Raw genomic sequence first — 21407 nt, forward strand, 5'->3', positions numbered from 1 at the left:
AATTAAGCTGCATTTTCACTGTAAAGCAGGCAACCTGCCAGGCATGGTGAAGTGAAACCAGCTTTCCAGTAACTGACAGGAGGAACTCAAAAGCACGTCCAGATTTAAAACAGAAGTCTTCAAGACTAAGGGGGCTTGAGGCCCTGAACAGGGCTTGAAGTAACATTAAAATACAACTCTTAAGAGAGCAACATAGAAGGTGCTTTGAGGTTTTTGTAAGGTGTTGGGTTGGTTGGTTTTTGTTTGTTTTTTTCATTTTGTTTTTAAATTTGCATCCTCTGAGACTGATTTCATAATTATGTCAAGTATCCCTATTTCCTTTTGAAGTCAATACAATCTGTACAGATCGTCCTGTCTTTTTTTTTCCCATTTCTCTGTTTGAGGGCAGGCCAAGGAGTCTGAGTTTAGCACAAGACATTTGCAGTCTGGGGCAAACACAAGCAATGTAGGGGCCTGATTCCAAGCAGTAGAGCCAGACTCCTTAGATCAGTTTGTGGTGTGTGTACACTGGATCAACAAGGAACCTGTGCTACGACATTTGCTCCAACAGCAGAATACATTTTCAGTTTGTGAGTCAGGATTTGCTAGCCAACTACAAAGACCGTATTAGTTCTTAAGGAATTAGAAGCTCAGGCCACATGCCAATAAACCAATCCAGTGGAAGCTGAAGCATGAGCAGTCACCCTCGCTGCCATGCAAACACACATCCCAATGCAGGGTTTCCAGCTAACAGGCATTCCGCAGGAGCGGTACTGCAAGGTCTTCAAGGAATCAAAAAATAGCTCATCCTATACATCACGTTTCAGGCATAGGGCACAAGCTCTGAGAACTGCTTAACTCCTCTCCCCTCCCCCACCTTATTACTTAAATGACAGGGATTTAACTACCACAGGAACCCACTGATCAGATTCAATAGCAACTCTTCCCAATCACACTCAGGAACAATGGATGAAGTACTTGCTGTGCCAGTCCCTATGCAACAGCAGAACAAGTTTTAGGGGCTAGACATTGAGAAAACCTTGTTCATTTGCACCTTAAGCCAAATATCAAACACACCCTTTTCCAAAACATCTCTTGTCCCTGCACTGTTAGTAATAATAACAAGCAAAATTGCTAATAGACACACTAAACACAATGAAACCACGGTGCAAAATATCCCACTTGTTAAAAAAAAAAAAAAATCTGTTAATTGTTCCACTGTTGAAGCTGGTTTGCAGGCGAGGAGACATTCTGATCACCACTCCTAAAAAGAAATCAACATTTTTCCTTTTCAAAGGATGTTTCACCAACATTTCATTTTTGCAAGGCAATTTTTTTCAGCAATTGAGCAATAGGCCACAGCATGAGAAGCAGCAAAAGCATTTTATTTGCTGTATAATTAGTGTCATTAGAAATATGATTGGTAAAAAAAACCACGCGAGTTCACACAGAAAGGAAAGCTTAATAAAACCCAAAGACAACTGGAAAGGTGGTGGTGGTGGTGTTAGAGACTTAGCAGAGAAATTTTTTTTAAGTCTTCCAAGGTTCTAGACAGCAAGAACTCTTTCTGGCCATCAGAGACTGTAACAAATCTTCCTACTACTTTGCATCAGAGTGTCCTCCTCCACCCTTGTTGGACTGCTAGCTTCAAATCACCTAAATGTATTGTGGAGAGTGAGAAGGGAACTAAACACAACATCAGGATCTCTTCGCATGAGGTAACGCTTTCATGCAACTGTTCTGCACATGCAAAGGTATAAAACTTACTGAGCAAACACCATCTTCTCAAAAATCACTTCAAGTCATAACAACACTTCACTTTGTTTAATTCCTCTATTTTCCAAAAGGTGGTAGAAGTACTGCATTTTTAAAACAATAACATGCTTCTCCTCCTTCAAACAGAAAATATCTTTAATCTTTGAAACAGAATGATTTCTTTTCTCTGACACTGAAATGACGAGACAGTCTTAATTCATGAAAGTAACAATTGTGTTTCTGAAGCAATAAGTTGCCACAACGATTATTTGTAAACATTATACCCACAACAGTAAGTACATTAAAATCCCACACTTCCACCTTAAAATAAACCACAAAGATTTGACATGAAATACATAAAAAGTTTATTATGTATGTACCCCATCTTCTTATCTGGAGGAGAAAATCTGAGGCAACAGTTTGGTGCAGTATAGAGAAGCAAAGCAATATACAGTAGCTGCACACAGCTTGATTGGTTTCAGACCACAACTAAATACTCTTACTATGACTGTTAGTACAGAAATGTTCTGTAATTAGAAAAAATGAGAAGTATTACTCTCATGCTGTACAGTCTTACGTTTCTTGGTTAGAAAAGAACAACTGATTGAGTTTGAATCTTTCGCGCCTGAACCTTGCACACCAACTTGTTTGTCTGTTGCCTCTGGAATGTTCAGCACAAAGGTTAAGCTCCAGACATAATTTAAGTGCTTTTCATGTGCAAACTGTTACTCGCTAAAGCTTTCAAAGTACATTTAATTACAGATATGAACACCCTGTAAAGATATGAGGATATGACAGCAGACCCAGAGGCCAATACAGATTTTTTAAGAGAAATGCTATGTTCCACTGCAGTAGTTCTAGTCCCTGATTAGGTCCTTCCAAAGAGGGGGCTTTATTTCAATTGTAGGAGATAGACCACTCTTTAACAGAAGCATCATGGGATGTGGTTACCAGAGTATGTTCATCCAACCACGCCAAGCCGCTTACATGATGTAGTCTGTGAGCATCTGTATCGCAGTGCAAAGTAACAGAAAAGAATTAGGAAGGCTAGGTTGACACAGTAACTTCAGCACATTCCAAATATGATTTTTAGCTGCATTAAATACTAGTACTGGATTTTAAAAGTAACTACAAAAAATAACAGAAGAGTTCTAGCTAGTGTGGCTAGATAGAAATTAACATAAAGGCTAAATTTGGGAACATTCAAAGCCTGCTTATTGTTAGTCTAGAAAACAAGAACAGTGTTGGATTTCAAGAACTACCAGGAACTTTCAAAACTAGTATGTTGAAGAAAACATACCTGGTATTTTGACTCTGGTCTCTGGATCACTCACAGTCCAAATATATACCATCATGTCCATGCCTCCAGAAGCAAAGTGTTCATTGTCTGGTGACCATGCAATACAAACAACTTTTGCATGGTGTCCATAAAAGACATTATGCTCCTATTTGAAAGTTAGAGACAAGGGTTATTCCAGTAATTAAAGCTACTTCAGGAAATCACTAGGTTTCAATGTGCAGCATCAGAACAAGCAACTGCAAGACTCACACCTCAACTGCAATGCACACCTCAGGTGCAGATGGATGCACTAAGCAAACCAAGTGGTGGTTTCATTTTATGTGATTTATTTAAATACTTAGTAGCCCAATAAAATACAAACCCCTTTTGTAAAAAGCCACGAAGACATTTGTCTATGAAAGCTTGATCTGTTAAGAGCATAGGCAATTTAGAGGCCTCTAAAATAATCCCACTGACGTTTCTCAAGACAAAATGCTTTCAACTTTTACTTAGAAAACGAAATGCTTTTTGTTTCAAAAAACAGTGTTGTTTCAAAGTTTAAGGAGTTTACAGGCTGATATGCAGGGACTGCTCAGGCTGAAAAGCGCAAACTGCCCCATTTTTGGGGTTTTCGTTAAAAGTCAGTAGATTGGCAGATAAAGCAAGATTCCCTGTCCTAGCATATCCTTTTCAGTCTTTACCATGGAACTGTGTGCCAGAACCAGCAGAATTTTATTGCAAAGTCTGCTTTATTTACTTCATTGAATTTTATTGTACTGCATGATTCTTATCAAACTGAGCCTGCTTTCTAGACCATTTTACAAAAATGCAAACGAATTCTCTAACAGACATGGCATGTATTTTGTTATTTCCTTTAAAAAAATCCCAGACTAATAAACTAGTAGTTCAGCAGATCCAAAGGAACTTAACTATTGCTAGTCTCTGGAAATCCCTCTCCTTCCCATTTTTAAGTATGCATTTGTTATTAGGTGGGTTCCAGGGTTCTCCCAGCAGCCTACCCATGCTGCATATTTCCTTAACTTTTTTACAATCTGGAGGTTCACATAGGCTGCTGTAAATGCCAGTATTAGCCCAAAATAGCAGGTAAACAGTCACAGAACATCAAATTCACATCAATGATTTACAATTAAGCCTCAGCATCTACTTCACTACAACAGATTTAGACATGAGCTGTGAAGTCAATTTGTTTTTAAACTAAGACAACTCTCACTACAGCAGTTCTTACCGCATAGCCATCAGCGACACTAAAGACAGTGACAACTTTGTTTGCATCACAGACTGCAAGAAAGGCACCATCGTGAGAATATGCCAGGTCAGTAACAGGACCTTTAGCTTCCAAAGTCTTATCATCACTTTTCAAAGAGGTTCCTTGGATTGAATATAAATGGACCTTCCCATCCTGCAAATTAACAAAGAAGGCGAAAAGGTACAAAAATAATTTTACAATACAAAGAGGAGTTTCTGAAACTTTTTGCATTAATTCTGTCTGGTAGAGCTTATGTTAAGAAAATATTTAGATAACCTGTCATTTACACTGGCTACAATCCAAGTATGGAAATAAATCCATTTTCTAGAATTTGCCAACTTTAAGAACACACCGGGTAAAAACAATTTGGCAATTTCAACACAGCAAATACAGGAAAGAAAATTCAATTCAAAAAGAAGTGAAATAGGCTTTAGGTCACAACTGTGGAAGAACTCGGGGACTGAAAGCCTAGGAACACCAAATACACCAACTCAGCTTACTTTAACAATTCTGACATTTTTACAAACTGTCACCTACCATTTCTCAACACAACACACCTACTGTTATTAAATGCTTCTGTTACTTGCTCCAGTGTTTAAAGTAGTACAGTTTTAGGAAGTGCAACCTTACCGCTCCTCCCACTGCTGCTGTACTTCCTGTGGGGTGAATGGCTACAGCTTCTGGCTCATAGCCAAGGTCATCAATTGCAAAACATTTTTTCTTATCTTTCATCAAGACAATCTGTAAGTAGAAAACCAGAAACTAAGACCCTTCTTCAAAGTACCTAATATAAAACTATTTCTAAGCCACATTGCTTAGTCATAAGTACAAATCCCCTCAGGTTTATTGTACTCCCACCTTAAGGGAATAGTTTCATTCTTAAAAAATAAAGGAAGAAATGCCTACATATGGTGACTAACTAATCTGCTGTACTGGAGTACTCACATGTTCTAAATTACATAGTGCAGGGCATTCTCCATTGCCTTCAGCTTTGCTCCACTTGGTTTAAACATGAAATAACCATGGACAAACCAGTGTTTTTAGCAATGCTTACTCACTTCCTTGCTCATTGTTAAAGGGAGGGGGGGCAGGACCAAATTAGTAGAAAGTTAATGCTGCTGTGTTAAAGGCTATTTCCTATCCAGTTCTATGCTATGGTCAGCTGTGATTAACTCACCTGAAAACAGGTTTGGACAACACTATTAAGTGTCCCACACATAAAACCTGCACCCATGCAGAAGGCATAAAACATTAGAAGTTAATAATGTTTTGTTACAAGATTTTGTGATCTGCATACTAGTGGCAAGAAAGTTAGAGCTGCTTATGCTGTATAACAGCACTAGGTAATTGGTTAATTGGATTAATTGCAAAAAAATAAAATGAATGAGAAAAACATCCTTTTGCCAAAATCGTGTCACTGAACAGATCTGGCAAAAATGATTCTGGGGTTGAACCTTCCATCACAAAGCTGCATGGATAATAAATACAGATGCATCCACATAAGGGACTTTCTGAAATTTAAATCTATACATAAATGTTGAAATGGGTATAGGATGCAAAAAGACAAGGCTATCAAGTATCCTGCTGAATTATGTTTCTTATAGGTCTTATTAGGAAATTCTGCAGATAAGCAAGGTAATCCCACACTAAATAACTAAATGTTACCATACATGGCATTATTAACACCAATAGTTGATAATCCACATGTTGATACTTACCTGTCCAATGCATAAAACTACAGTATAACCACCAGGACCCACAGCTAAACATTTTGGCTGAACATCCATTTTCACAGCATCCTGGCCACTAGGAGAGGATATGCCAAGGTGGAGAAGCAGGAAGGACAAAGCAGGAAGAAATTATTCCATGTTCTACCATAATTTCAAATTGCCCATTCAAATAAGCACCCACTAATCATCAAGAACATGCATAACTTAATTTTCTTATCTACTAACCTGCAAAGTTTCCTAATGTTCTATCTGTAACAGGTAATGCATCTTTGAAATAAAGTCAGTGTTACTATATTACAGTTTAATTTTTAAACTAACTAGATTATCTTAACAGGATTATTTAAATTCTGGTTTCCATGAAGATACAGTTGTGTCCCACTCCTCCTAACCACATTTATCTCCACTGTCCCTGGGTATTTATGAGTCACAAAGCAGACAGTCTTCCTATAGCCCCTAACTATGTCACCCAATTCAAGACAGGGATAAAACAAATTGAAAAGCCTGGAATGCATTTCTCATTGCCAGAAAAAAGCACAAGGTCACTACAGTAATAATTTCTACAGTTTCCATGGTAACATAAAACCTAAATAAACTCCAGCATTTATATTTACCATATAAAATCAACAACAATCTTGCTGTAAAACAATTATACTGCAATAAAAGGTAACATTTTAACTAACCTGTAATCTCTCTTGCTAAGGTTGGTATAGCGCACAGTGTCATCCATACTGCAGGTGACCAGCTGGTCCATTTCATCCACTGCCATTCTAGAAACCTGGTTTGTGTGGCCTTTCCCAGAAAAGCCATCATTCTCTCCAGTTTCAGAATCCCAATAATGTGCATAACAGAATTAAGGAACATTTGAAGATACTGGTGCAGTCAGATTCCACACCATATAAAGTTAAATAACTGAGAGAACAGGTAATATTAGAAGGGACCTCTCAAGATTTAGTCCAACCTGCTGCTCAAATTTGGGCTCAGCTACAACAGGCTGCAGGGTTCTGTAAGGTTTTGAGAATCTCTAGGGATGGAGACTCTACAAGCTCTATGGGCAACCTCATAATATCATTAAGTGAAACACTGATGTTCTGTAGTGTGCTAAATGACCCACCACAAACAGTAGCAAATACTGGAATAATTAGCATTAGGTCTGAGACTAGAAAATACTTTTTGAAGGATTTTAGTTAGAAGCCTGTGTAATACCGTCTTTTCCCTCATGTTATATGGTAGCATATGAACAACTCACACTGTATTTTTTAGTCTGAAAAGAAACAAGACCTATATTTAAAAGAATTTATGCCAACATGACACCATTTTGAAGGCAGGATAAAGGATTGTAGTTGTAACTATAAGCTTCAGAATGCTGGAAATGTAACCCTCTGCATACTCTGTCATAAGTGGAAAATAGGACAAGAGGCTAATTTATATATTTACTTGCTCCTCCATACTATCAAGCTACCTATCATGAAGAAGCAACACCTGAAAATTAAGAGCTGACTTATATTTAGCAGGAAAGTGTGAAGACAGCTCGTAAAACAGGTATTAGGGGAAAGCAAAATAAACTTTAGATAAAATATTCACTTTTGTCCAATAAACTTCGTCTTTGGCAAAGCTTGGGGGTTTTTTTCACCTCTCCTAATGAGCTCTCCGACTATAAGACTAGAACATGTATCACTACCATTCAAAGGATATTAATATGACCATCATTACTTCCAGAGTAAATATAGGACTTCCCACCATTTTTGTGCACCGTAAGACACTGAATTGATTTACTATGACCCTGTGAATGGGACATAAATAATAATTGATGAGCAAATTTAAACACGTAAGTACAGCTATTTGAGAAAAATTATAGGCTATTGAGAAAATAATATACTATTCACAAGCATTAAAAGTCACCCAGTATAAAACCACCATTTTACAGTGCAGTCATTTAACTGTTATAGCACTGCTATTGCTATGTCCTTGATGAGAAACAATAAGGACCATGGGTGTCCTTATTAGCCTGATGAGCCAAAATACTTCTGTTGCCTTTTCATCACTGCTTTTCAGACACTTTATGATACAGAGAAGACAACTAAATATGGTCATGTACCCACACCAACATCCAGAATTATAGCAGTGATGGCAAAAATCTGGGACATTGTTTCTAGTTCATGTAAAAATGTAAGTTCCCATGAGAGAGAGTCTTGTGTCAATGAACTCTTTAAATCCTAAAATTAAAATTCGATTGCATGGTAACCCTAATCACCTTGTCCACAATATACTAGTTCTGGGAGAATGAGACATCACTGGTAGTTTTCTATCTATGCTGTATTTCTTTTCTCATCTCAAGAATGCTTAAAAGCTGCAACAAAAGATAAGCTGATAACATTAATTAAAGTGAAATAATAAGTCTGGGTATTTGCACAAAGCACAGTCTCACATGTAAATAGTAACTTCTTCATTCACATGATTTCAAGAAACAGTCACACACAGGTCATTTGGCAATGCTAATTTAACAAAGTTATTTTTCAATAGCTACTATTCCATCTTGACAACTTCAATCACTGAGTCATTTATTGCAGAAACTCATGCAGTAATAGAACTTTAACCTACCTTTATGACACGTAAAGGCTTATTTGGATTGTTCTTGTCCAAATAATTGATATAGCCAGACAGGGAGATAGTCAGTAAATGGTCTTTCTGCCACAAGCATCCCAGCTGCTGATCCAACACATTTGATCCCATGTTAAAAGTATTTACAATAGAATTAGCACCAACATCCCAGATTTTAGCAGTTTTATCTCCAGAAGCAGAAAGCAACTGACTGCTGTCAGGGCTCCAACTAATCTGTAAAAACAAATGTCACCACAAGACAGTAAATGCATTTATTAATCCAAGATTTTGCAGTTCATTAACTGGGTAATGAAACACTACGGATCATTTGCACAAATGAAGTGATACTCACAGCATAAATACCTCCATCGTGTGCTTTGCCTCCACCAAGAGCACACACTTTCTCTCCAGTCTTCCCATCGTAGACAAAAATCTTAAAAGAGCACACAGACATACAGCTTAAAGGGAAAAGCAGTAATAGAAAAAAACCCAAGATAGTGTCTGATACTTTGATACTCTAGACACCTTTTTAAAGAGAGGCACAAGCTACGTTGCATTGAATAATTAAGACTGAATGACTGGGATGAAAACTGTAAATAACCACAACACGTCCCTTGTACTTTGGATCCAGACATTTGAAATTCTGGAAGATGTTACAGTTTTGACTCCTGCTGTGATGGCAGCTGCTTAGCACTGCTGTCATGGGAGGCTGTGCTCTGAGAAGGACAAGCTACCTATGGTAAAAGAGTCATTGTCAACCTGCTCTTATCAGTAGGGAGTACACATGGAGCTGGGTTGCTATCTGTGAATTCACTATTTCAGCTAGACCTCTCAGGATCATAAAATACATATTCCAAATGTCCAACATGTTCCTGCAAAAATAACCCGTAGGAGAATGCTAGTGAGATGGAATGGGAAAAAAAACCCTAAGTAAGAATAGTCTGGTTATTACCACTTATCAGTTATAACAGATTTACAGGAAGATAGTTAAAAGTTTAAACTTGAGGCATGAAAAAGAAGCAACATGGATTTTACAATGTTAATCCTATTCCCAAAATGCACAAGAAAATCTTCTCATGATAAAATCAATATAAAAAGAATTGCCTTTTTTTTTTACCTGCCCATCTGCACTAGCTGTAGCAAATCTGTTCCCATCAGGAGAAAACCTCACACAGTTCACAAACCGTGTATGGTCCTGTAGAAAAAAAGTAAGAATCAGAAAACAAAAAAAGAACAGACTGTTTTACATACAAGACAATCTAGTAACAAAGTTTTTTCGCATGTGAACCATAAATTAGCTGTGTAGGAGACGCTTGCTGTAGAGAACTGCCATGAGGCAAGTTTAGCCTCTATCTGAAGAGAATCATGGGGACCAAGAACAGTCCAGGGAAGACACTGTGACATCATTACTGATGTAGGCACAACAAATCCGTGCATATCAGGAGAATGATTACCCAGTTTCATGGATAAGAAGTAAAAAAATCAGATGCAGCCTACATGCAAACATCAGATTCTTCTCCAGCGGTCATTGCTTTTTTCCTGCAACATTCTCCAGATTTCATCTCTCGCTTCATTGCACAGTGAGTTAAAAAACAAAAAACAAAACAAAACAAAAACAAAAAAACAAAAAACCGAAAACAACAACAACAACAAAAAAGGGCATGAGGAATAAGTTACTATTTTACTGAAACTCCATTTCTGGGAGATTACATGAGTGGTAGTTCTGTGAAGTAATGAGGCAAGACTGATGTATGCACCCCGAATAGATTATTCACAAGTAGGAGACTATTCAAACCATGCAAACCAGAAAACACACATTAAATAGGGAAGCACCACAATGAGGCCAAAGCTCCCAAGCAGAGAGATTTGGAAGACTATTTTTAGTATCATGGAAGGCAGGTTCTAACCTACTTTCTCCAACTATATGTTTTTTTCCCCCTGATGATACTGCAGGCTCTAATCTAAACCATAAAATAGCCCATACCAGAATCCCATATATCAACCCAAATATCACTTTAAAAGGAAGACTGCATCACATATCAGTCTAAAGCAGCACTGGTAAGCAATTTGGACTTCAGAGTTCCAAAAGAACCAGCTTAGCAAAATGCATGTATCAGCTTAAGTTCAGAAATATATTAAGCGACTACATCATTTCATTGGATCGCAGAGCTCAAAACAATTCCTTTTCTAGAACTGGAATGGAATCCTTGTTAAAGTCAGCATATGATGACTACTCAAGGCTCATGGGTAAGAAAATAAAAAGGCTTACTACACTGTTTTTAAAATGAAAATACAAATGAAACATTTTGAATCTACTACTGTAATAACATCCAATATCTTTGCTATAGTTTTTTTGAGGCAAGAAAACTCCTGCCATCAAAACAGCTGCAGAAGCTTGTGGCTTTTAATTTCCTTTGGCTTTACATAACAATGAATATCTGCACTGTGGTAGTTCCAGCCTTTGTTTCATTTCTTATTCTACTTGTTACAATAAGAAAGAAGTTAAAAGGAATGCACAAACAGAAAACTGACGACACAAGTTACTACCCATTCCATGAAGTAGAAATCAAGTTTTGCTTTCAAACATCTACACTCAACCCTTTCTAAGTGGCCCTGGGATTTCAGATTTGAGCACACTTTATCAGATCGGAAAATCCCATTAAAATCACCACATTTCTTGAATCATGCACCTTGGAAAGCTTAAAGAAATTCTATATACATGTGAACTGGGAAACAGCTCTGAAAGCATCAAGAGACCCAATAAAACAGCCTACTTCATCGTTTCCATAGCTTAGTGACTATGAAAAAAGAATATTGGAAAAAGTGTTTCTTTTTAACCAATCCTTTATTGTGGTTTTCTTGGCCTGAGATGAACATTTGGTTAGACACAGCTTTAAGAAAGCCGCTTGACACCAGCCATGCTTCAAAGGGGGAACTGAAAACTTCTGTTATTACAGCTAGTTGTGATAAGAATTGCAAGCCTGTTGGAAACTGCAGTTTAACAGAGCCAAATCTAAACTTAAACTCACGCTTAGTGTAAACTTGAACTTGAATGGCGGTCCCTCAAAGAACGCAGCACAGTTGTCATCACTGCCAGTTGCCAGACGATATGGTCTCGTTTGTTTAATGTCCACGCTATTGATCACTTTGTTGTGCCCAGTAATCTCGCCAACGGAAGAGCCACTATCCCACAGGAACACTGCTCCAAACCTAGTTAGAAAAGCACACAATAACTACAATTCATAAAAGTTACACATAGATTAACTCCTTGAACATCTGCAAACTGCAGATTTGAGTGCACTCAAAGAAAAGAAATTAGGTCATCTCATTAATCTCATGCAAGCGCATCATAGTTCCCTGAAGGCCATATGAGATCTTGCTGGTGAGAGGTTCTAATCTTCAATAGATTAGAATGCTAGAGTAGACAAACAATCAGGTTTTGAATATAAAGCTTCTAAAATTCAGAGATTCAATGTATATTCCTCACTAAGACTGCTGGTTTATAAAAGAAAGCAGTAAATTACTCCATCTGCCCAGCCACAACAGAGACTGCTGAAAGCTAGGATAACAATGACGTTGGATCACTGTTATCAGTTATCTGACTATTTAGCCTAGACTGGGTACCATCACTTTTAGAAATATTATTACTTAAAGGTTTAAGGAAGAGTTTTAAAAGCATTTTCGACAATTCTTACTCTAAATCACTTAAAAAAAAAAAACCAGTATAATCAATACTGAGGCACTAAACTGCCAGAGTATCGCTATTTGAAAGAAGAGAATTCTTTAGAATCCCTTCAACAATACTCTAGACTGAAAGTACATCCACCTAACAGGAAGCTGGCCAAGTTTTTGAGGAAGGCAAGCAAACTCACATTCTATCTACCAAGGGGCAGATAGGGCAGAGGGAGCAATGGAGGACAGAGAATCTCTTTCAAGGACAGAGTACATGATTGATTAAAAAATGGTGCAGGGGCCTGGGGAACAACACCACACAATGCTTTTCAGTACTTTAGGCATAAGGCTACCTGGTCTGGACTCTGCTTTAAAAGTTCTGACAGTCCTTGAACATAAATGGAGGACACAAACCTAAATGGGCATCTCATTTAGTCAGATAAAGGACAACTGCTTGTTTTCTTTCCTTAAACTACCATAAGTCATAAAAATATAGACGTGTTGCCAAAGGAGAAAATTCAGATACTTTTTTTTTTAAACTCTTATCCCATCAACTGAATAAGACCATGAGTCCAATAAGTGAAGGGAGAGGGAAAAAAAATCTTGTCCTCCCCTTCCTAACCTACCAGAATTTAATAAAAAAATCCACTCAACAGCTATCCTTGAATGTAATACCCACCTACCTCTAAAAAACTAGTCCCATACAATGTTAAACTAAGCAATTGCATTTTCTAACTAATTTACAGCTGTCAAACACTGCATAGAAAATTTTGGTGCATAATAGCACAACTTGAAGTCAAGACAGGGAAAAAGCAATGACTTAATTCCATTGAAGAATTAAAAGCTTTCTGCAAGGAACTTTCTTTGTTAGAATACAGAGATTTACAGTAAATGCATGTATGTATGTATAAACACACACAAACACAAAAGATTTACTCACTTTTCTCTTCCTTCTCCAACCACAGCAATTCTCTTGCTGTCTTCAGTCCATGCAAGGTCCTTTATTTTTCCTGCAAACGGCTGATACTCATACTTCAGTAGGTGTTCCTTCTGTGTAGTATCCCAGATTCTCAGCTTCCCAGAGACATCTGCCAGAATAAAACAGAATATAACTATTGTTACAGCATGACTCAGTCACATGACTCAATCTGCCAGAGTACAGATTTTCAGCTACACTGAAGACTTGTTCTAGGGACCTACTACCTTACCTATTACAACTACAACAAATCCCTTTATTTAGGAATGCTGAAGACTATATCCATTTCAGTAAATCAGGTTTTTAACCAGATATTACGATTCAAGACATGCAGCACCAAATACAACAGACAGAGAAAACATTTGCAGACATGTGAAAAAACTGCACAGTAAGAGTAGGAACTTTAATGTTATCAGCTGGTATGTGTTAAGTATCTGTTACACAAAGAACAAGCCAGCCCAGCCCCTCTGCCCAGCAGCTACAAGACAGCTCACTGACCCTTCACTGGGAAGTAAGCCACCCTACAGCTACAAGGGAGCAGTCCAGTGGACAGTGGTTGATGCACTACAATTTGTACCTTCAAAGGAGACCTGTTTTGCATACAAATACCAGGCATATGTAGACATATGAAGAGATTTCTGTCCACAGAACTCAATTAATGCACATCAGTGTACTTCTACACAGAAGCATGTACGCACTTAATGGTGTGGATGCCTGCACTATCTGGAATACTAGACAGGAATGCAACATAATATTCAGGAACAGAAATGTCAAAAGCAGCAGATGTGGCACAAGCAGTTAACAATTTAAGACTTAAGATAATGAAAGCTCCCTGGCTCACTGTTTCCACTGAGTATTGTAAAACCCAAGAGCTATTCAGAGCAATTAGTGTAGTGCAGCATTGTAACCAGAGGAATTGTTCTATACACAGACAGATTTACAATCTCTAATGAAACCCACATAGCGAAGTCTGTGTGTATTGTGCCCTTCAAAAAAGCTACTGTTTTAGAATAAACCACGTGCTAAAATATGCATCTTTCACCTCAGCAGAATGCTTAAATCCTGCTCACCATTTACTGGTGCATCTTTACAATTCAATTTAAACACACAGCCACCCTGCGTCTTTGGGACCTGGTCACAGATTGATCTTCACTTCTGCTAAGAGGACAGATTCAGAATTTTATGGAGAGGACTTGTTATCGAAGCAGAATTTTAATGTGGATTTTACAATCTAATTGTTCTCTCCATCTCTTAACAGATAAGACACAGAGCTTTACCTTTGCAGTACCTCCCATTACTACATCTGCTATGACTGCAATAAGAGAAATTACCATAAAAGCCAAAAGCATATTGCTAAAGGCCTGTCTCATGAAGCACATGAAGTATTAATGCAGGCTGCATGGCTAATGCAGATTTATAGACAGAGAAATGAGTCTTACGTGTTATACTTAGAAACAGCTTAAACAGCCTGGTCATCTATCTTCAGACCCCATGCTCAGCAGTATCACAAAACTATTTATAAATGACATGCAGAAGACACTTTTTAAAGAAAATATTGCAACCTAAACCCTTTCACTTGGTTATGACAAATTCTGAGAAAAATCAATCAAATACTTCCCCAGCACAGTATATATTACTGTTCTTTTACAAAGGACTGAAAATCTAAAAGACTACAAGAAAAAATTAGATAGTTATTCTCAGTATAAAGTGCTGCACAAACCTAGAGCACCAAGTTTGTAGAATACAGAATGCAAACTGGATTTTAAGAGGGTATTCAGTTTGACACATGGTCCACACACAAGACTGAGCCAAGAAAATCCTGGCTGTGGTCCCTTTCAGACAAGAATGTGAGAAAAAGGGAAAAAAACCCCAAAACCTTCTAATTGACAATGGCAAGGATTTTTAAAAAAAATCTATATATTAGCTGCAAATCTTTGCAAGAAATACAATTTACAGTATTGTATTTATCAATATTCTTCACTGTATACCTCCTGAAAAAAATATCAATTTTTTGATTCAGGCTTCTAATAAAAAGGGTTTGTTCAGTTCTTTGATAGTCAAAATCTGCTACAATACTGAAATTCACACTGTTAAAATTCATGTTACACATCCTCAGGCTCTTAATTCATATGCATTATATGGGCTCAGCCGCTTTCCCTGCTAACTTGCCAAGGAAACCTGAGTTAGTTCAGGTTAAAAAGTACAAGTCATAAATGTTGCCATGTTTAGTCAGGAAGAAGGGAAAAGAAAGGAATACACAGTTTTAGAATCCCTCCCTGACCCATAAAGTATTAAAGTTTATTAGCTCCCCAAACAACAGTCCTGTATTTCAGAAGTAACTTCTCACTCTGATGCATTCACACAAGTCTTCAACAGTATTTAGGGTTCATTGACAGGTTCTCTTTTTATTGAAATAATAAATTTTAAAAGACCAAGAACATCACTAAGCTCACTGCCTGCAAAAGGTTAGAGGAACAAGGACAGAAATCACTCCTCCTTCAGAGACATGTATGTAAGCACATTCCATACACACAGATGAAGTATTACTATTGCTTTACCAGTAACTTTAACAGCTCTGTCCACACACCTCATGCACATGCACACAGATACTTTACCTCCGGATGCTATGTAGAATCCACTGGGAGCATACTTGGCAACTACAACCTGGTGGGCATGCTCAGTGTAGATGTCAGCAATTGCAGGATTCTATTTTAAAGGGGAAAAAAATGACAAAGTTGTACATCTTCCTTTTTAAAGGAATAAACTCAGAAATTCAACAATAAAATTTATAATTTCTCCCTGTACTCCCTTCTCTCAAACCCTGCCTTCCAGCTTAAATGAAGCAATTGTCTAAAAGTGAGAAGTGCAGTAGACAATGCAGAACACTGCTGGTACCACTGAAACAACACACTACTTTCTAACAACTGACACAAAAAAGGATTTCTTCTTAAGGACCCTTTCTTCTCCAATACCTACTGAACAGTAGAAAAACACACTCCAAAATAACAGGCCAAGGATCAGGCTCTCTTTCTTCAGGGCTAGCCCAGGGATAAAGCAGTTACCCAAGCAAAATACTAAATATGAGCTGCGCTTTGCAGCACGCATCTAAATTTCTACTGTAGTCAAGCATGAAACTTCAGCCCAGCAGTCAACCATAGTACATGGCTGTTAATCATCACCATGTACCCCAAATCATTCAATAATGAACCCTGTGTCTCAGCAAATCAGTAGTGTTATACAATAGAGGCACCACACAAATCAAAAAAGAATGACATCAAGGCAAAAAAGTGCTTTCAAATTAGTGGTATAAAAGAAGTCATTCAGCACCCCTCTCAATTGCAGTGTATATATGCTACAACAGTAACACACGACTCTTTAGAAATGTTTTTCTACCATTTAACAGGCTTCTTCCAGCTCCAGAAACGTGACTCATATGATCAAAACAAAATTCCATTTTAACTGCTCTAATTAATACAGATTTATTCAATCAAACCAGAAAACCACCTGATGTTATGGTATGACTCAGCCACCCAATGAGGAAAAACTAAAACACCCGCTCTGTGTTAGAAAGCAGTCTCCTGCTCACAAGAGTTCTTGCTGTTGCAGTACTGTTACATCTCAAGAGACAGAATACAGCTTGCTCATGCAAAAAAGAGCTCTTCTCCAGTCCTGCTTTTATGCATTGCTTGAGTGCATTATAGCTCTACTTAAGTCATAACCATCTGCACTTACAGCATGCACATTCCTCTTCATTTTGTGTCCAACTGGATTTCATCTGAGCAAGACAAGATAATGTTCTCCCTATTCTGCATCACCTACATGTTCAGGGAGCTCAAATCCTCCCACAAATTGTTATTAATAGAATGGTAGGGGCTATTTTACAGCAAGGATTTGTTAGAGTCCAGGAAACTAAGCTGCGAGACTAACTTAAAGGGTTAAATAAACAATAAAGAGCCAAATTCAAGATATGGTAAATAGATACACAAAACCAGGTAATAAGTTAGGGCTGTCAAATTGTACATTTATTCATTACTACTGTTTCTGCTTGTAAAGTCATTTTTCTAACTTGCATTTTTTTTTTTTTGTATGAAGCCCACACCCCTAAAAAACCACTTCTAAAATGATATTTAAGGAGAAAATTATAGTGTGAGCTGGGACAAATGTAGTACCTAGATTAAACCAACAGTGAGCTTATGTGGCTTATTTCAAACACTGAAACCAGAGCCACATATGAAAGTGAGCAGTTTCAGTTCCAAGCTTCAACACAGTCTTAGACCCATGAAGATAAAATATTAATGAACTATGAAACCTTAAAAATATCACTAGTCTTTATCACAGAGCTTTTCCAACACTGCTCCAGAACTACTTCGTGTTAAAGAAAGTCTCCAGATCACAAAGATCAAGCATTAACCCTGAATGCTGTATTCATCTGATCAGCTAATGCTAGATAGCTTTAAACTTAGGGAGAAAGATGATCACCGCATTTTGATGACTTTTTTTGTGTGTGTTTTTGTTTGTTTGTTTCTTAATGAGAGCACAACCATTCCATTGGAGAACTGCTCAAGGAGGGATTACACACAGACTCCCCACCATTTAATTTCGTTGTTGCAAACTACTAGAGAGGCTTCTACACCCGGCAAAGAAGGCAAGGCTCTTAACTAAGAGTGGACACACTTGCAAGTCAGGTTACAAACTGCAACATTGTCCAGCATAAAAGCCATGGCAGAGGCTTTGGTGAGTTTTTGTGTTACTGCTACAACATATTCTGTAGTCACCTGTCAATTATTAACAATAGCAAACTCACCTAGTCAGTTGGGTAAGCGCCTATCAACATGAATATCACCATAAAACTGAAGGATTCGTGACTTCCTTTCTCACCTTCCCTTGAAAGTATAAATAGTTTGAATTTAAATTCCCCCAATCTCACTTCACCTGTTCTCAGGTCACCAAGTGTCCTATGCCCCCCAGCTCACGCTGGGGCTCACATTTGGACTGGGCTAATCTTCAGTGAGCTGATTCAGGTAAAACAAATTGCTTTCTTCCAGTTTAACCTCCAAAATGGGGTCAGAAGAGCATTAATGACAGTGCAAGGGAGAAGGTCAGCATTCACGACTTGGTCAGACAGAAACTGTAACGTAAGCAGAGTGGCTTTTCCTTCTTCTCTCATCACACTGTGGGCCATTACAGGGTTTAACTGGGGCTTCTGGTTTCAGAAACTTGAACTTTCCTTGATACACAAGAGCAAAACACTATTACAAACACATTATACCATTATACTGAAACCAGAGTGCGAGCTTACTTTTGGTTTTAATTGGATGAATTTAAACTGATAGCAATCAAGAAATCTGGAAGGAATTGAGTTATTAGTAGCACTTATCTATTATGGCATGACAATGAGAAATGTCTGAATATAGCAGGGGGTGGTGAGATAAAACAGACAAACAGCTCAGTTTACAAAGGTGATTTACAGAAGCAGCCATAAACAAATCCATTGTTGTGGAGACCTAAAAATTCCAGAGAGGTATGTCCTGCCCCTCCCCCTACAGCCCTTCCTGCTGCAGGCCAAACCTGCAGTAGGAAAGTAAATCTAGGGGAGAATTTTGATTTCTCAAGACCAAGCAACTACTTCGAATAAATTTACTTTAAAAAAACTGTAGCAAGACAATGGCCTAAACATGCAATGTTTCCTCCATATTTTTCAAAGGGATGCCATCTTTAAAAAGAAATCATTCAAATAGCTGTTAACATTTCTTCAGTTAACACCAGAGGCAAAAAACCAAACTCAAACCTCCACACCACTGAAAACGTTAACTGGGGCGTTCTAATATTTAATCGATGAGAAAAATTCCCCGTGAGCAGGGCTAAGAACTTGCACCCAGTGTGTCATGGAGTCCAGCAACTCTTAACTGTTTTGATTGCTGGAGTTGGGGTGGAAAGAAGCTGGAGAATAACGCATTTAAAGTTCCAGGTTTCCAAGTATTTACATGCTTCCCTGACAGGCTAAGGGTCCAAAACAGCAAGGAAGGAAGAGCTCATTTATTAGGCAAACACAGCACTCAACTTCATAATAGCGATACCTAAGAAGATAAACAGGGCCAACCAGAATATACCAGTCTCTCATCTCTTAAGTCCTATGTGAAGAGGGAAAGAATTGCACGTTTTACCGAGATTTTCTACACTTTTTTTACAGCCACTGCCTACAGTTTTATGCCTGAGTCATGCACTCTACTTATTCCCCTGCTGCTGATCACCGATCTGTGACCTCGATTGAATTCGCCAAGACTGAACGAAGCACAGGCTGTTACAGGAGGGGCAGGGAGACAAATGAAACTTAGCAAAAGCTTTACACTAAAAAAACAAAAAAACAAAAAAAATCAAGATACATTACATCAATGTTTCTGATGACGACACATTTTCCATTGGTGTAAAGAAAATTGTTGCCCTTAGGATCTCCTCCAATAATTTTGGAAACGCCTCGTTCAACCTGCGGAAGGCTGGCAAACACCTTTTCTGTAAAAAAATAAAATGAGGAAGGGGGTAAAATGAAAATAAATAATAATAATATAAATAAATAATTTTAAAAATCAAAATAAAAGGAAGGCGTTTAATGCCTCCACGCTACCGGCACACGCCCTGCCGGCAGCCGCCGTCACTTGTTGCTGTCAGCCGGCTGCGAGGCACCGCCGGCTCCGCGCCATCCCGCGGGGCCGCGCGAAGGTCCGCAGCCCGCGGGGCTCCCCGTCCCCGCCCGGCACCTCACCGCCCCGGCGCCCCCGCCAGCTTACTGATCTCGTACGGCATCTTCGCCCACTTGTTACGGCGGCGGCAGGCGGCGGCAGGCGGCGGCAGGAAAGGGCGGCGGGCGCGGCCGGGCCGGGCTCTGTGGCTCCGCTGCCGCCGCTCAGCCCCGCTCGGCCCCGCGGCGCGAACCAGGAAGCGCCCGCGCCGCGCGCCGCTCTCCGCTGCCTTTGACCATATATAGTCAACTCTGCTCGCGCCGCGCCGCTCCCCGCCAGCCCGCGCCGCGCGCCCTCCCCCGGAAATGCCGTGGGCTCGGCCGGGCCCGGCGGGGCCGCGCTGGGGCGGCCTCGGAGGCGGCCCCGCCCCGCGGGGAGCTGCGCGCAGGGCGGGCCGGGCCGGGCCGGGGCCGGGGCCGGGGCCGGGGCCGGGCGGGCGCCACTCGGCGGCTCTGACCGGCCTCGGCCTCGGCCGCGCCTGCGCGGGGGCCGCTCCCGCCGCGGCGCTCCCGGGGGCGTGCGCGGGGCGGTGCGCGCGCGTGCGCGGTGGCGGGGCCGCGTGGGGCGGGGCTGCGCGTGCTGGCACCGCCCTGTCCCGGGACCGCCGGGCGGGCAGGGGGACATCCACGGGGATATCCACAGGGATACCGGGACCGCCGGGCGGGCAGGGGGACATCCACGGGGATATCCACAGGGATACCGGGACCGCCGGGCGGGCAGGGGGACATCCACAGGGATACCGGGACCGCCGGGCGGGCAGGGGGACATCCACGGGGATATCCACGGGGATACCGGGACCGCCGGGCGGGCAGGGGGACATCCACGGGGATATCCACGGGGATACCGGGACCGCCGGGCGGGCAGGGGTACATCCACGGGGATACCGGGACCGCCGGGCGGGCAGGGGGACATCCACGGAGATATCCACAGGGATAACGGGACCGCCGGGCGGGCAGGGGGACATCCACGGGGATACCGGGACAGCCGGGCGAGCACGGGGGACATCCGTGTGCAGGCCGGCGGTTCGGGTGCGGCGGCAGGGGCAGGCTCGGGGGTGCCGCGGTGTGTGATCCGGGGCAGCCCCTCCGCTGTCCGCCCTTTCCCGGCGCCTCTCCTCACCGTGCGGCAGCGGCCGCCGGCGCCCGCCGCGTCCCTGAACGCGGGGCTGTGCGGGCTCTGCCCAGCGGTAACTGCTGGCATGCCGGGAGTGTGCCGTTCGCTACTGCGATGGCAGGGCTTTGGTTTAGCTGGGGAGCCATCGTCCTTCTCAGCAGGGATTGAGTCCCCGTGTTCATCCTCCTGCGGGAGAGGTTATGCAGGTCCCCGAGTTCCTCCTCTTACAGGGCTCTTGGGAAGGCAATTCCTGCCAACGGTCAGTATTTCCTTTAAGGTCAGTTTTATCGTCATCCCTTAT

The 21407-nt window shown here is 40.6% G+C and overlaps 1 protein-coding gene across 1 annotated transcript; it reads right to left on the bottom strand.

Annotated features, from left to right (window-relative positions):
• Window positions 1-1343: 1343 nt before the first annotated feature.
• WDR1 (WD repeat domain 1) lies at window positions 1344-20133 on the bottom strand. Its single transcript, XM_058420622.1, has 15 exons — window positions 20042-20133; window positions 19645-19766; window positions 15872-15962; window positions 13221-13368; window positions 11638-11818; window positions 9726-9803; window positions 8961-9041; window positions 8609-8842; window positions 7701-7790; window positions 6691-6845; window positions 5999-6086; window positions 4911-5021; window positions 4260-4433; window positions 3035-3179; window positions 1344-2741 (listed from the first exon to the last, which is right to left on the bottom strand). Exons 1-15 carry the CDS (start codon window positions 20055-20057, stop codon window positions 2632-2634), a joined length of 1824 nt encoding a protein of 607 aa, XP_058276605.1. The 5' UTR covers window positions 20058-20133; the 3' UTR covers window positions 1344-2631.
• Window positions 20134-21407: the final 1274 nt, after the last annotated feature.

This window comes from Hirundo rustica, chromosome 5 (genome assembly GCF_015227805.2).
Source record: "Hirundo rustica isolate bHirRus1 chromosome 5, bHirRus1.pri.v3, whole genome shotgun sequence".
Taxonomy (NCBI): Eukaryota; Metazoa; Chordata; class Aves; order Passeriformes; family Hirundinidae; genus Hirundo; species Hirundo rustica.

Excerpts from the sequence above, each read along its gene's own strand:
- WDR1 (XM_058420622.1), bottom strand. Across the intron at positions 13,369-15,871 it reads ATTCTACATAGCATCCGGAG|ATGTCTCTGGGAAGCTGAGA; the intron begins GTAAAGTATCTG and ends TTATTCTGGCAG. Across the intron at positions 9,042-9,725 it reads CAGCTAGTGCAGATGGGCAG|ATTTTTGTCTACGATGGGAA; the intron begins GTAAAAAAAAAA and ends TGCTCTTTTAAG.